The following is a 16813-nucleotide window of genomic DNA, read 5'->3' as shown; positions in this document are numbered from 1 at the left end:
ACCCATTGTTTATTTAAGTGCAGGGCAGGGGTGATGTAGGTAAATTAAGTAGTGAGGAATTTTTCGCGCAGTTCCGGGATGCGCTAGACAAGATTAAGGATAAGAGTGGGGTTCCTAATGTATGTGGAATCCTTCCGAGGCGTAAAGTTGGAGGCATATGGCATTTCAAAGCTAATACGACGAATTGTAAGCTGGCAAGTAAATGTAAGGCCAATGGATGGGCATTTGTCGACAACTGGGATAGCTTTTACGGCAAGTATTATCTATATGCAGGGGACGGGGTGCACTTGTCACCCAAGGGATTTCGGCTCCTTGCTAAATCCCTTGAGCGAGTAGGCATCCTACATTTTTTTTTTTTTTTTCGGGTAGATTTCGTGGGAGTCGGGAAATAAGTATCGGAATATAGTCTAGATAATAAAAGCAGCTCAGAGAGGGACTCTAAAAAAAAGGTGGGGGTACATTAAAGGTTTACTATATAAACAGCAGAAGCATAATGAATAAAAACAATTTGTTGCAAGGTAAAGTATGCGTAGAGAAATTTTATATCATAGCTATTGAATCCTGGATCAATATGGCGGCTGGACATTTCCTTCCGGAAATGGAGATAGAACATAAAAAATTTCACGAGGATAGGGTGAGCAAGAGTGGGGAGGAATAGCGCTTTTCGTCAAAATCTCTGCAAATTGTATTACCAGCAATTCGATTAAGGGAGAGGAAAGTAGTCAGAGGACGGAAGCTATTTGGGTGGAGATTATAGGCAAGATTAAGAAACTCATTATTATTGATTTAACAGCCGATTCAAGAAATTTGCAGGGTGTCCTTGTATTTTTTTTTTTTTTTTTTTTTTTTTTTTTACCATGGGAAATTTTAACTACAGAAATATTGACTGGAAATTTTTGGTAGGAGATCAGGAAGCGCGTTTTTTTATGCGGTACAAGATAACGAGGGGTGCAGACAAGGTCATCATATTAAGGCAACAAGGCAGGACTCGTAGTAGGATTTAAATCGGACAAATTTAGATTTAGGAAGGAAATAACCAAGAACTGGTTTACTAATAGAGTGGCCAACTAATGGAATAGACATAGTAACCATGTAGTGAGCGTCGAAACTATCGGTTGTTATAAGAAAAGGTTAGACAACTTTATGGATAGGGATGATAGGTGGTAATGGACACCGAACCCTTGGCAGTCACCGGCTGCCCTAAGGTCAAGACCCGGCCGTATCAGGTCAAACAAAACGAGCCTTCTAGGCGCCTGCCACCCCCAGCTGTGCTGAGCGTTTCCCAGTGACAGTTAACGCGAAGGTCATGACCGGGAGTTCACCGGGGACAGATGGCCTCAGAAACCGAGGGGACAGTCTCCCCCCATGCCGTGACATTGACGGCCTTGGGAGCGTCATCGGCGAACATCTCGCTACCTCTCGCACTACCCTCCCAGGTATCAATCGACTTACAACCTCGGAGCAACATCGCTGCAAGTACCAACTCTGTCGTCGTCAACTGACAGACCGCCTCGGAGGATCACTTGACGAGTATCGCCGCCCCTCATCGCTGTCTCCTCCCCCCCCCCACCCCCGCTCCTCTCGCGACCAGAAGTAAGCTTTTACTTGTTAACTTAATAAACTTAAAAAAAAATTCCAGTTTGCCTTAAGCCAGGCCCACATCCCCTACATTCTTGACAAGATGTATAACAGGTGAATCCTGAAGGATAATCAAAATATAGAGTTCTAGAGGACTAGAGACAGTTTTTTGAGACCGGCCTGGAGAACGAGTGCCAGTCCCTCGGGGCCATACCTTCCTTTGAATGTGATGGAGTTGATGGGATTGGAAGACGAAGAGTGGGAGACGAAGGTTCCTATAGTTAGTCCCTATGTGCTCATGGAAATTCATATACACATCAACAGAGTAATCATTCACATGGACATTTCCATGCATTGTATACAACTATCACATTATTCATTTCTGTTAACCAGGGTTATTTATTTTTTCACAGCCAATTCCTGGCACAGGCAGTCCACCCGGAGTCCAGGACGGAAGCTTTCTCGGGTGTCCTGAACTGCTGGGTCGACTCAAGACTCTCCCGGGGACAGGTTTTCCGTTTCTGTGTTGCGAAGACCTCCTGGGACCGTGGACTCCGCCCAAAGGCTTCAAGGTAACCTGGGAGTCCACAGGAGTCTCCATGAGGGTCACTAAACCGAAAACCAGAAGCAGTTGTTGGATGACAGACGATCGGAGGCCCCTAAGCGAGGAGACTGCCGAAGTCCTCGGGGTTCAGACGAGACCCGCGTCCTCAGCCATACCTCGGAAGACACCCTTCTTGATCTTTAGGAGGTTGGACGGGCTGTCGAATTCGACGACCATGCCGTTATTGAGAACTAGTACCCTGTGTAAAAAAGAATAGCATGTAAACAGATGGTAAAAAATACAGATTAGTAAGAAAATACATAAAGGAGGAAATCAGTGAACAGCTTATATATACATATATATATATATATATATATATATATATATATATATATATATATATGCATATATATACATATATATATATGCATATATATATATATACACACACATATATATATGCATATATATATATACACACACACACATATATATATATATGCATATATATACATATATGCATATATATATATATATATATATCTATATATATATATATATATATATATATGCATATATATACATATATGCATATATATATATATATATATATATATATATATATATATATATATGAATACATATCTGAATAGAATCACCAGTGACGGTGATGTCGATCAAATAATTCCGACCGTCGTCCCCGGGTAATTATGAATTAGATTTACCTTATCTTTAAGAGGGAATTTGGACAAGTGGCTAATGGACTCTGAAAAGGGAATAACAAGGGAATTTTGTGATACATTTTGCTTTGTGGAGGGAGAATGGAAAAAGCTAGTTCTGGCTTGGCTGAGGGCTTTATCCAGAAACCTTATATACATATATATGTACATATACATATACATAAGTAGGAAAATGAATTAGCAAACAGAGGAATGAACAGACATTTTCTTTTTCTTTATTCAAATCAGCCGTTACCCGCACAGCAAGGTGGCCATGGCGTGGGAGAGGAGCATCTCCCCCAATTCCCTTCCACTCACTCCCCATTCCATCACAAGCGCCCCTTCCGCTCATATGACCTTAAACCGTATGACTACTCGTTCGTTTGTTTGTATGTTTGCCATAGGACCTTTACTGAGTAATTGGCAGCGTTCCTAGGATAAATGGCGGTTATCGTCTTGGCTGGCAGATTAGAAATAAAAAGTCGCTGGACAAGTTATCGCCAGGAGTTCTGCAAAGGCGACCTAGGCCACAGCTAAGCGTCTCTTGGGGGAAGGTCCTTCCCACCCACCCGCTTTCCTTTTCCCGAACTCACCGATCAGAGTCCATGATGGTGTTGAGCCGGTGAGCGATGGTGAGGACGGTGGCCTCCCTGAACTCCCTGCGGATGGTCGTCTGGATGAGGTCGTCCGTCTCGAGGTCGACCGCCGCCGTCGCCTCGTCCAGAACGAGGATCCGGGTCTTCCGCAGGAGCGCGCGCGCCAGGCACAGGAGCTGCCGCTGACCCACACTGCGGCAGAAGGCGCAGAGGGAGGGGTTACTCCGAGGTGGGATAGAGGTCCTCCGACAGGAAACCAGCGGCCCCACGGGAACGGACAAGGGTCCTCGTTCTTTTCCCCCACCTTTCCCAGTATATCTATCTCTCCGGGGAGAAATGGATTGCTGTCGACACTGTATGAGTGTGGTTCTCCCATACACGTTAAAAGACCCGCACCTAAGGGCTCTCTTTGGGAAACAAACTCCTCCCAGACCCGCTTTGGCCTCGAATTCTCGTAGGAATATACACCATAAAGTTACAGAGAGCAGGATGCCTAGTCCTATCACTCCGTCCCGTTTTAGCCGCCTTTACGACCCGAATGGCAAGACTCGGCGGCAGTATTCTTTCTTTATCAATGTGGGCAGAGGCGAAAATGGAAGGATATACTCAAAGAAGTGGTACAAGACAGTATTAGGGTGACAGCATAACGGAAGGACAGTCCGTAAAGGCTCCCCATATGGTCAATAAAGTGTTGGCATCATGCTACTGCGCTAAATATACTGCATAATAACATACAACCAACAACAATGATAATAATAATGATAATAATAGTAATAATAATAATAATAATGATAATAATAATAATAATAATAATAATAATAGTAATAATAATAATAATAATAATAATAATAATAATAATAATAATAATAATAATAATAATAATAATAATAATAATAATAATAATACTATTGGTAGTACAGGTAGTAGTAATAGTACTAATAATAATAATAATAACAATAATAATAATAATAATAATAATAATAGTAATGAAAGAATAGTAATAATTACTATGATGATCATGATAGTAGTAATAATAACAATCCTAACAACGATAACACCAACGGCAGGAGCAGTAGAACTGAGGCCGAAGCAGGCCGCCGCCGCCGCCGCCGCCTACCTGAGGTTACTGCCGGATTCCTCGACGGTGGTCGTGAGCCCGTGGGCCAGGGTCCTGGCGTAGGAGGCCAGGTGGGCGAACTCGAGACTCCGCCAGATCTCCTCGTCGGAATAGTGTCCGAAGGGGTCCAGGTTATCCCGAAGGGTCCCGCTGAACAAGACGGGGTCCTGGGGAAAGGGGATGGGGGGGTGGACTAGAGCGGCAGCGCCAGAATAAATGTCATCCCGGGTACGGACTCCAAAGATGAAAGGTCTTTCGAGGCCAACTTTAAAATCTCACTACTTCAATTTGCACGTTCGTCGTGTCCCCCCCAGATGACGGGGACGTTCCAAGTAGTGAGAGTAGGAAGCGATGCACTGGAGATATCAGCACGATTGTGTTCTTACTTGGAACGTGCCAAAAAGACTGACCTACTCACACACACACACACACACACACACACACACACACACACACACACACACACACACACACACACACACACACACACACACACACACACACACAGACACACACACACACACACACACATGGAAAGAAAATCAAGAAAGAGAGTCATAGAAGAGACCTGAAAAAGAATAGCTTTCTCCATAGAGTAATAGACATCTGGAACATGTTGGACGAAAAAGTGGCGTGTGCAAAAACAATTCATGAATTTAAAAACAGTTTAGATAAAATGAGATATGAAGACGGTACACCACGAGCATAGCTCCCCTTCTCGTAAAATACAACTAGGTAAATACACACACATACACATACAAATACACGCACGCACGCACATACGTACACACACGAGTTTATAACGACTCTTGCATTAACAGGCGATGGCTGAATGAGCAAGAATGAGTTGAAGGTTGACTGCTGTTTGTACTTTTTTTTCATATTGACCAACTGTTATTTAGACATTCTGCATATTGCCCAAGGAGATTACTGATGATTTTGTGAAATGACCAAAACTGTGGTTCTTTTGCAAAATGACCGAATATTTAAGTCCGTTTTGCAATTGACAGCTATTTTCATAAGTTTGCAAAATGCCCCGTTATTTTACAAAATGACCAAATTGCGGTAATTTTGCAAAATACCCAGATATCTAAGGTCATTTTGCAACTTATGATAATTTTGCAAAATGACCAAAACTATTCTGGCTATTTAGTAAAATTACCAATTCCTCCAAATTACCGTAATATATATATATATATATACATACATATATACATATATATACATATATATATATATACATATATACATACATATATACATATATATACATATATATATATATACATATATACATATATATATATATATATACATATATATATATATATATATATATATTAAATGTATAATGTCATAGGAGCACATTAATGAATACATGACACTACTAACAATATGATATAATCACGTATGTATATAGATATTAATCCTCATATCAACTCTTGGACCAGGAGGGTGTCTGGGTGATAACAATAAGTAGAAGAAAGTTCTCGTCACCTGTGGGATGATGGTGAGTCTCGAGCGGAGTTGGTGGAGCCCGAGCTTGGCCACGTCGACGCCGTCGATGGAGATGGTGCCCCCGGCCGCCTCGATGATCCGGAAGAGCGCCATGGTCAGCGACGACTTGCCCGCGCCAGTCCGGCCCACGATCCCCACCTGCAGCCGCAAGCAAGCAAGGAGACTATGTAAGAGAGGCATCAGCACCGCACAGCCTGGAAGGAGGGGAGGGGGGGATCTCCTTTCGCCCTTCCCTTCCCTGCCTGCCAGTCCCGAGCTGCCGTTTCTTGCCGGGTCGCCTCGTATGTTTACCCCTTCGGCAATCACATCGAGACTTCCCAAAGGTGGATTTTGCTGAGGCTATTGCTACGCGGTTTTATTCAATTGAGACGACAATTTGGCCAATAAATGAAGGCGTCTTGATTAATGGAGCCCTCATAGCTAGAAAAAATATATTCACACACATATACAGAGAGATGGAGACAGAGGTAGAGAGATAGAAAGATAAATAGAGAGTTAGAGAGAGACAGATTGTGTATGTATGTGTGTGTGAGATATATATATATATATATATATATATATATATATATATATATATATATATATATATATATATATATATAGAGAGAGAGAGAGAGAGAGACAGAGGGAGAGAGAGAGAGCGGAAAGAGGGCGGGTATTTGGGGGGGGGGAGAGGTTCTGGATGCCGCATGCAGCAGTCGGCGGCGGCAGACCCCCGGAGGAGGTGGCGCTGGCCGAGGAACCTCTAATGCCTCCTGTGGTGCGCACTCACCTTCTCTTGAGGATGTATCTCGAGGGTGAGGCCCTTGAGGACGAGCTCGAGGCCCGGCCGGTAGCGCAGCTGGTACCCGCAGAGCGACACACCTCCGTGGGCAGGCCACGACGGGGGAGGAGCCGTCTCGGCGATGGTCCTGGGAGACTCCTTCTCCTTCTGCAGAAGACACGGAGGAACAGGCTGACATGAGGCTATCATTAAGTCGGATACACACACACACACACACACACACACACGCACGCACACACACACACACACACACACACACAGTTGGGGTGGGTTGTAAGGTAACAACATAGATCGGGCTGAGCTCCCATGCGGGAGAGTAACAGCTGTCGATCACGTGTCCAGCACATGACCCAAGACCATGGCGAGTCACACACACACGCCAAATACAACAGAGACAGGAGTCTGGAATCTCTTCCCAAACGTGATCTGACGGAGATCCCAAGGACCGCTGCCGGCTACGGTGGGGCTGAGGGTTTCTGGTCAGTGAGATTCAAGGGCAACAGTTATCGTTACCGTTATTGATAATGGTGATAACTGTAGCCTCCAGCTCAGCCGACTGTAAGCCCGCAGCGCCTCCCGAGTAACCGGCAACGGTCCTCAGACCGTCCCACAGACTTCTCTAGGAAGGGACTTTTCGCGTTTCATGAGTGTGGTGGGATTGTTTCTGTGACTCCCTCTGCTCAAAGTAGTGGGAGCAGTCGATGGTCGTCAGCTCCCCCTAAGGGGTTATCACAATGGGTTATTTTTCCTCCCACATCCTACCTCCTACCTCCAACCTCCACAGAATAACTAGAATATGACTTCTTCGCTTTCAGAAATCTAGACTTCTCTGAGAACATTTCAACAGGATATCTGACATTCGTACGGGCTTACAATCTCTCAGTTCATCATTCAGATTTGCTATCTATGACGGAAAGATAATTTCAGCCGCCTTTACGACCCAAGTGGGAGGACTCGATGACAGCATTCTTTTCCCCCTACCGCAGAGGAGAGGCGAAAATAGGTATATATACTCAAAGAAGTGGTGCAAGACAGTATTAAGAGGAAGGAGGGACAGCATAACGGAGGGACAGTCGCAGTAAAATAAAGTAACATAATTTCTCTATGCTTGGAGATTTCCTCTAACATAGACAAAATTATATGGGGTTCTGGTCCGCAAGGGCGCCCCATATAGTCCCTACAGCATCGACTGCATGCTACTGCAGGATTTGTACCCCACAATGACATGTAGCCAATAGCCCAGACGGGCTAAGAGAGGATGAGGTGGATGGATGGGGTGAAGGGGGCGTTGGGCAAGGAAGAGAGAAGGCAGGAGATAGAGATGAATGGAGAGTGACTGTGTGTAGATGATACTGTTATGAAAGAAAGGGAGAGGCGGAGCGGTAAGGGATGACTATGTGTCAATGATATTTTGGCGCAGCCTGAAGGGTGACTTTTCCTCGTCTTCTCTTTTTCTGTATGAGGGGAACGGAAAGGGGGGGGAATCGACGATCAGGTGAAGCGGCCTTGTTGTGGATATGCCATGTCTTGCTACATTGCTACTGACCCAGGGCAGTGGGCGGGATACAGAGATGACCCGTCATCCATGAGGAGCTAAGATGAGAGGGAGGAAAGGGTGGTGGATGGGAGTGGAATGGGTGGGAGTGGGTACATGCCTTTTGACTTGGCTACCTCCCTTATAAGGGGGAAAGGCACTTGGCATATAGATACACAGACTTATCTTTTCCGCTGCTACTTAACCACCGACCTGAATATAATCCATTATCCTTTCCACGGAGACGATGTTGGTTTGTATACGGGAGCTGATCTGAATGAACCATGCCAGTGCCATCGTCACCTGCGGAACAGCAGTTCAGCCTGTTAGCATACAAAGGCATAACGTGTGTGTGTGTGTGTGTGTGTGTGTGTGTGTGTGTGTGTGTGTGTGTGTGTGTGTGTGTGTGTGTGTGTGAGTGTGTGTGTGTGTGTGTGTGTGTGTGTGTGTGTGTGAGTGTGTGTGTGTGTGTGTGTGTGTTTGTGTGTGTGTGTGTGTGTGTGTGTACGTGTGTGTTTGTGTGAGCGTTTGTGTGTGTGTGTGTGTGTGTGTGTGTGTGTGTGTGTGTGTGTGTGTGTGTGTGTGTGTGTGTGTGTGTGTGTGTGTGTGTGTGTGTGTGTGTGTGTGCGTGCGCGCGTGGGCGTGTGTGTAGTACCTAAATGCTGTAAGTTGGGGCGAATACTCACACTGAGGGCGTAGGTGATGGAGAGCCCCACCATGCCGGGCGAGATGGTCTCCCTGCTGAAGACGCCCATCAGCGCCGCCGCGAAGACGATGCCGTTCCCGATGACCTGAAGCCGAATGCCAAGCCAACTTGGAAGAGAAGCAGAAGAAAGACAATGACGTTTCTCGTCGAGAGTACAGCTCCCTCACTCCCCACGAGGTGCCAGGCGCCTGGTGCCAGCAGAGAGAAAGAAAGACAGAAAGATAGAGAGAGAGAGAGAGAGAGAGAGAGAGAGAGAGAGAGAGAGAGAGAGAGAGAGAGAGAGAGAGAGAGAGACTCCTCTTCCTCCTCCTCCTCCTTTTCCTACTCCTTACCACTGGGCGACGCGGTCGAGGTAGGCGGCCGTCTGGGTGCGGTCCACCCTACTGGCAGACTCCCTGATGAAGTCCCTCTGGCGTCCGAAGGCGCGCACCGTCGTGGCTCCTGCAGGGAAAGAACTTCCATTTAACTCCCTCCGAGTCCTTCTCCTCCTCCTCCTCCTCCTCTTTCAGCTCCATTACATCCGACCCCGGGCAGTATGGTAGGAGACAGTAATGACCCTTCATCCACGAGGAGCTAAGATGTGGGAGAAACAAGGGGGTTGAGTGGGACTGGTTGTGTGCCTTTGATTTGGACGCCTCCCTTATAAGGGGAAAGAACCCTTTGGTATGTAGAGAGATGGACAGAATCCTCAGGGCGGAAGGGGGATTCACTCTCAGCTGAGTAAAATCGGGTGGCGACAGACTAAATAAATATACATGGAGTTCCCGTCTTCCTTACCTGATGGTACTTTTGTGCCTGTAGCCGCTAGGCAATTTCGTTCGCTCCCATGGTACCTCTTGGGCGGCAAAGGGGTTGTCGCCTGTCATAGGTAACCCTTTCCCCGCCTGGTGGTGTTCTTTCATATTCTCTCTGACTGTCGCTCGCCAGGCTATTCTAATTATCTCCCTTCCCCCCCACCGTCGCTAACGAAAGAGACCACTGACAGAGGGAATTCTTTAAGCTGAGGAACAAAATTATTAAAGAGGAAGGAGGCTCTTGTCGGACCTCGAGTAACAACGCCTCAAAAAAAGTAAAAGAAGAAGAGGAAGAGGAAGAGGAAGAAGAAGAAGATGATGATGATGATGATGAAGAGGAAGAAGAAGAAGAAGAAGAACAACAACAACACCATGAAAGAGAGAAAGAAGAGAGGAAGAAGAAGAAGAGGGTCACTGTGACTGTGTCCATCGACGTTCAGGGCAGGTGAGGCACGCAACTTTCATGACGTCATATCGTTAACTTCCTTTCCAAAGTGAACTGACCTGTTCTTGTTTAGACTTAGGACGAGTCGGCGGGAAAGTTCTTTGTGTGATTTGACGGACGAAATAAATAGATAAAGAAACAAATAGGTAAATAAACGAGTAGATAAATAAATAGATAAATACATTTGTACTAGAAAAATAATTTCTTGTCGAAATGGTCGGAACGACGGTTCCACCGAAAAGAGGACATCACCGGGTATGGTTGGCCCAGTAACTTGGTAACGTCTTCTAAGGATAAACGCAAGCCCCTGATTGGCTAAGAGAGCGGTGACGTCACGGAAACGGAGACGACTGATTGGCCAACCGCATTGACGTCACGGCAACAGAGGCGATTGATTGGCTGAGAGCGAGACGTCCGTAAACCCCCGGGGAAGCCTCTGGAAACACTCGGGGAGCCCTTTGGGAGCCCTTGGATAGTCACTAGGGAACCTCTGAGAATCCCTGTGGGGATTCCCTGTGGAACCCTCTAGGAACCCCTGAGGAACCCATTAAGAACCCCCTGGAACTTTAAAGGGAGCACTTGCGGAGCCCCTGGGGTGCACTCTGGAAACTCCTGAGGAGACTCTGTGGAACCCCTTGGAAGCCCTCAGGGGAGCCCCTGGTACTAATAGAATAATTCCTGTAATCGGACCGGAAACCGGTTGTGTGATTCGTCCCGGCGTGTCTCTGTAAGGTTGTCGAGCACCACGCAAGACAAACGCAGGCAACGCCATTTTTGGAGTTGGATAGCAAAGGGAAATACTCACTAAGTAATGTGAGGAAGAATAAGAGTTTAAAACAGGAGTTAGTGAATTCCCTGAGAAGTACATGTTCTCTTTGTCTCCTTTCGGCGAGAAGAAAGTTAATGAGGCGTCAGAAATCAAGAAGAGTATTTTGTTGTTCTTTAGAAAAATTAAGCGCCTAGAGGAGGAGTTTGAGAACAATCTAGCTCAACAGCTGAGCCTTGAGGATCTTATAGATTACGATGGAGATATAGACCCTGAAGAAAAGAAGCGATTTGTGTCTCACTATTGGGCTGAATACAGATCGTTTACATCCAAAAGTGGGTGGTTTAGCGCTAGCGAGGATTTCAAATCTTATTATTTCGACATGAATTGCAAGCAGCCTGTAGGTTGGGCGCCGAAGGTGCTTGCGAGCAAAGTGAGCTCGCCCGAAGGGCCGAGCCCCCGCATAGCGGGGTTGGGTGCAGCCCGTTGCTCGTAGTTAAATAGATAAATCAATAAACAATTAATAAATAAAGACAAATTGATAAATTAATCCAGTTAATTGATAAATAATTTAACATATCTATAAACAATCGAATGAATACCCGAATAGAAAAAATAAGATAAAGAAATTATCGTTCGCGTCAAGATGACTCAACATGTATTTGACACCAACCTTGGACGGTCTCGGAGATGTGGGATAGAACGGGAGACTTGGCGACGCTCTTGAGCCGCACGATTTGTCTTGCAGAATCAACGAAGACGACTTGGATGAAGTAGTAAAGGACGAAGATAGGCACGAGGACCACAGCCACCATTGGGGTCGAGGCGGTGACGACAATGAAGGTAAAAGCCACCTACAAATAGAAAGGCAAGGCAATTCTCGGGATTGGTCGTGTGTCAACCTGGAGGTTTGGTATGCATACGTCTCGAGCAGCAGAGAGAACGTGGCAAAGTATATGCATGCATGCTTGAAATTGGCCTTTACACACTCAATAATGCCTGTATAGCCTTTTACGACGTTTGTTCTCCCCCTCCCCACTCCTGGCGTAGGAATGACCCCCGTTATCTTTAAGTTGTGTAAGAGCAGCAAATACAGCTCCAACACCGACACCAATCTCCTCGCCGCGCCGTCATTGCTTTGATAAATCGAGCTGACTACATCCCCCCAGCTCATACAGTCCGATGCCCATCAATCGATCAATGAACCATTTCAAGTCCACTCCCGAACAAAGGCCTCTCATGCCATTCCATGACTTGCACGACTGCGCCAACCTCTGCCGCGCAACTCTTTCAAACTTCTCTATCTCGTCTTTCCACCATGTCTGGTCTCCCTCTTACACTCTTCCCATTTCGCGGCGTCCATTCAGTAACACACTCCTCTATTACCCATCATTCCTTTACGCTAACTTTCCTGTCCAATTCAACTTCCTCTCATTTATCGCCTCCACAATATCTTTCACTACAGTCTGCACTCTCATCCAACTTGCCCTCTTTTAGTTTGTCAATATTTTTCTCACCTCTGATCGCTCCATTCTACTCTGTACAGTTCTTATTTTTGTCTCCATCGTCTTCGTCAGATTCGGATTCTCACATTCGTAAATTGTAGCTTTTTATATTTACCAAACATTTTCCAACCGACTGTAATACGCCTTTTTTCATTATCATGATCTTTGGTCTTTTTTAGAATCTGGCCTAAATAATCATACTTTTCACCATCGATTATAATTCTTTTGTTTTGAATTTTCATGTCCAACATCACTTTGGTTTTGCTTTTATTCACCTACAAACCCATTTTCAGACTATCCTTGTTCAGATCACTAAGGACATCTTGCAAGTCTGCTGCTCTTTCTGAAATAAAAATAACGGCGTCCGCAAATCTTAAGTAATTGGAATGTTCATCATCAGTCTTTAAACATTTCTCTACCCAGCTCGACCCTCTAAAAATTTCTTCTAGGCAAGCTGTAAATAGCTCAGGTGAAATTGTATTGCCTTGCCGTACTCCTTTCGCGGTCTTTGTGTTTTCTGTTTCAATGTAATCGAATAAAAGCAATACCTTTCGCATTAATATTCTCTAGAACTCTTCCAATGTGATTGTTTGCACCCTCTTTGCGCAGCGATTTAGTATTACTATATGTGCTACTAAGTCAAAGGCCTTCTGGTAATCTACAAAAGCTAAACAAAGACGTTTATTGTATTCTGTCGTTTTCTCGATTAACTGATTCATCGTCGTCAAAGGGTCTATAGTAGAGTACATACTTCTAAAGTCTGCCTGTTCTCTTGGTTGGTATCTATCTAAAAATTGACTTAGTCTTTTTGTAAGGATCGTGGAGAATACTTTATAAACATTCGATAACAAGGTAACCCCTTGGTAGTTACTAAGGTCTCTCTGGTCTCCTCTCTTGTAAAGGAAAATCACTATAACATTGGACCATAATGCCGGAACGCTTTCCCGACGTAAATAGGCCCTGAATCAGTTAGGGTGCCCTTGAACCCCCCCCCCCATCCGCCACCACTCAACGAAATTACGTTTTTCTGAAACTCCCTCATCCCTACCCCCATCCACTCCCTTCCATGCACAACAGCATCATCCACACACAACCATTCTCCATTCACCCCTATCTTCTGTTTTCTCCCGTCCTTCTTCAACAGACATTCCCCTCTTTCCCAATGCCCCTTTTACCCCATCCATCCATCTCATCCTTGGTCGCCCCCTCATGTTCACTCCTTCCACCTCCTCTTTTCACACCTCTTTTACTAATCTTTCTTCACTCATTCTTTCCATGTGTTCAAACCATTGCAATACTATTTCATCAACCCTATCTTCCAACTCCCTTTCCACTCCCGCTCTCTTCCTCGCCTCCTCGTTTCTTACTCTATATAGCCTAGTAGCCCCTACCATACTTCTCAAGCATTCCATCTCAAACTGTCGATCCCATCACTTTACGTTCCTTTCTCTTCGTAATTACTGGTTTAATTCTGTTAACTGCTCCTTTAAATTATTTTGTATTCTTTCTTTCCTTCAATTTCTTTTCATCATTGTCTTAATGTAAGTTAGTCACTCATCTGTAGGTCCCATGCCTCAGTTCATCCTATTTAGTCAAGTTCCACTTAATACATGCTGCTCGTAGGATACTTAAAGCGGTTTAATTATTTTCTTGAGTTTCTTCACTACTTCTACAACTTAGTTTGATTAAGCATACCCAAGAACTCCCACCTGGTATCCCCAATCCACTCACTAAGTCAACTCTGCTCCGACGTCCCTACTTAATTCATCCAATAATTTTGACCGTTACAAATAAGTGCCTCCCCTTAAGGGCGTGACTTTTCTCCTGTGTACCAATAATTTTTCTCCTCCTCCACCCTTTTCTCCAATCAAAAAGACTATTACACTGTCTCAAGCAATACTGCTTACGTAAGCAATGCTTAGTGTTTACACTTCGTCACATCAGCGCCAATATCAATACCCTAGCTGTGTTTACAAACTTTAGACGGTAAGCGAGATTATGCAACTCTGCAACTCCCTCGCGGCTATTGTTTTCAAAACATTTAACTCGTAAAAATGAATTTCTCGCCACCTACCCATCTATCTACCTACTTGTCTACCTTCATCTACCAGCCTCTTACACAAAGACATTCAAACTCTTCCTCTCTTATGTTCCATGTTTCTGCCCCCTTACAGTGTTGTCGGCACAATCACTCCTTCATATAATCTCCTCTTAGCATCCAATTCCAAATGTCTATTTCTCATTACACTTTTTAATCCCCCAAGGCATTTACTTGCTTCTCTCAATCTACATTCTACCTCTACCTCTACTCTCTTTCCCGACACATTCGCACCCAAGTATCTAAAGCTATCCATTTCCTCCAGTCTCTCTCCCTTGATACTTCCATTTTGCCGCCATCCTCCTCCCTTGTACATCTCATCACCTTACTTTTACCCATATTTATCTTCAACTTCCTTTTTTCGCAAACCTTCCCAAACTCCGTCATTAACTTTTAATGATAGTATTAATGGCAATAACAATAATAATAGTGATAATAATAATGATAATAATAATAATAATAATAATAATAATAATAACAATAATAATAATAATAATAATGATAATAATAATGATAATAATAGATAATAATAGTAATAATAATAATGATAATAATACAGTAATAATAATAACAGAAATAACATTATTATTGATAAAAGATAAATAACAGAATGAACGAATAAACTCGGTTTGTCTTACGTCCATGATGCAAATGCCAAACGCCTTGATATTCTCCGGCATAAGTCGGTCGATCACGTCGACGTCCTTCGTAAAGCGATTCATGATCCTCCCGGTGGGGTTGGTGTCGAAGAACGACATCGCGAACTTGAGGACGCTGTCCAGGAGACGCTGATGGAGGCCCACCGCCGCTGCCATGGCTCCAAACGTCGTGGCGACGGTCCCAAAGAAGCAGGAGACAGCTGAAGCACCACAAAGCATTACAAGGAAGCTGCGACGAGATCGAATGCATAAAACAAAATCATATTTATAAAAAATGTAATAAGGAAATAAAACTGATAAATACCTAACTAGATATATAAATTGATGAATAAATAAGCGAATAAATAAATAAATAAGTGAATAAATAAATAGGTACATGGATCATGAATAGATAAATGAATGAATAAGTAAATAAATAATGAATAAAAGACAAAACAAACACAAATAGAAAAAATGAACTGAAATAAGAGAAGATAGATGGAACACACAGACAGATAAGTGTACAGGTAAAGTAACTACTGTATGTGATGGATTTTACACATTGTTGTTTACTATGGATGCCCATACAACTGAGCCTATGACGTGGAGCTGTTACAAGCAATTACATTAGTGGGAAGTGGTTGTTGCTACCGTTGTTGTTGTCGTCGTTCCCTAGACAGTCTGGCCGAGCAGTCCCGTCTCCCAAGGGAATGCCATGCCTGGAACGGGGTTTTGCCACAAATCTTTTATAGAGCATATGCCGTGTTGTTGGCGTGCGTAATTGTGTACAATTGGCGAATTGCTTTCTACCTAGCTCTAGCTCAGGGTTATCAAACTTATGACCCGCAAGATGACATTAGATTTTCTCCAAATCAAGTTACTCTGTTACTAGTATGCTAAGTGGCCGTTGGTGCCGAGGACAGAATAGACTCCGTACTACGTTCTGTGTTTATTGGCGAAGAGGTTAGGCCTACCAGGCGCGTCGGCCGGGACGGACTCTGAAAGACGACCGAGTCCTGAGCCGACTTGCGGACCGAAAAGGAGCATCCTTCTAGGCTGCTGCAGAATGTCCGGGAATATCCCAGCGTTGTGCTTCTGGTCGAGTACAAATGCTTTTCCTCGAGGCGCAATATGGCCGAAACCCAAACATGAACGATATGAGACTGAAGGTCAGCTGTACTTACATACTATTATTACTCCTCACATATAACATCTATGGTACAATACGCCTACACAACGCCTCGGAGTTCTTGTGGCGGTCTCTGTACACCACAATTCAAATTGTTACAATTGAGGAAAATACTAAACTGTAAACACGAGACATGATAACGTTTACTTCTTATTCGTATGACAGTAACTTTATTTCATAACTGCTGACAATTACATTCTTCTTTTGCGAATTTGCTAATGTATAGTTACCAAATCTTTGATGGCTCTCGAGATTTATATACCAAGTGACATGTATACCAAG

At 44.2% G+C, this 16813-nt stretch overlaps 1 protein-coding gene across 1 annotated transcript in view; it reads right to left on the bottom strand.

Annotated features, from left to right (window-relative positions):
• Positions 1-820: 820 nt before the first annotated feature.
• LOC143035173 (multidrug resistance-associated protein 1-like) overlaps positions 821-16813 on the bottom strand; it is a 56194-nt gene continuing 40201 nt past the window's right edge. Inside the window, exons 23-32 of the mRNA XM_076201836.1 lie at positions 15343-15563; positions 11775-11955; positions 9429-9537; positions 9077-9203; positions 8604-8693; positions 6845-7003; positions 6052-6210; positions 4555-4721; positions 3435-3629; positions 821-2381 (exon numbers count right to left, since the gene is read on the bottom strand). Of these exons, the coding sequence (XP_076057951.1) occupies positions 2270-2381; positions 3435-3629; positions 4555-4721; positions 6052-6210; positions 6845-7003; positions 8604-8693; positions 9077-9203; positions 9429-9537; positions 11775-11955; positions 15343-15563 (1520 nt within the window). The 3' untranslated portion in view covers positions 821-2269. The remainder of the gene's footprint in view (positions 2382-3434; positions 3630-4554; positions 4722-6051; positions 6211-6844; positions 7004-8603; positions 8694-9076; positions 9204-9428; positions 9538-11774; positions 11956-15342; positions 15564-16813) is intronic.

The sequence above is a fragment of the Oratosquilla oratoria genome, chromosome 18 (assembly GCF_046742065.1).
Source record: "Oratosquilla oratoria isolate Oo_2021 chromosome 18, ASM4674206v1, whole genome shotgun sequence".
NCBI classification, from domain to species: domain Eukaryota; kingdom Metazoa; phylum Arthropoda; class Malacostraca; order Stomatopoda; family Squillidae; genus Oratosquilla; species Oratosquilla oratoria.
This window is presented reverse-complemented; position numbering and strand designations above follow the sequence as displayed.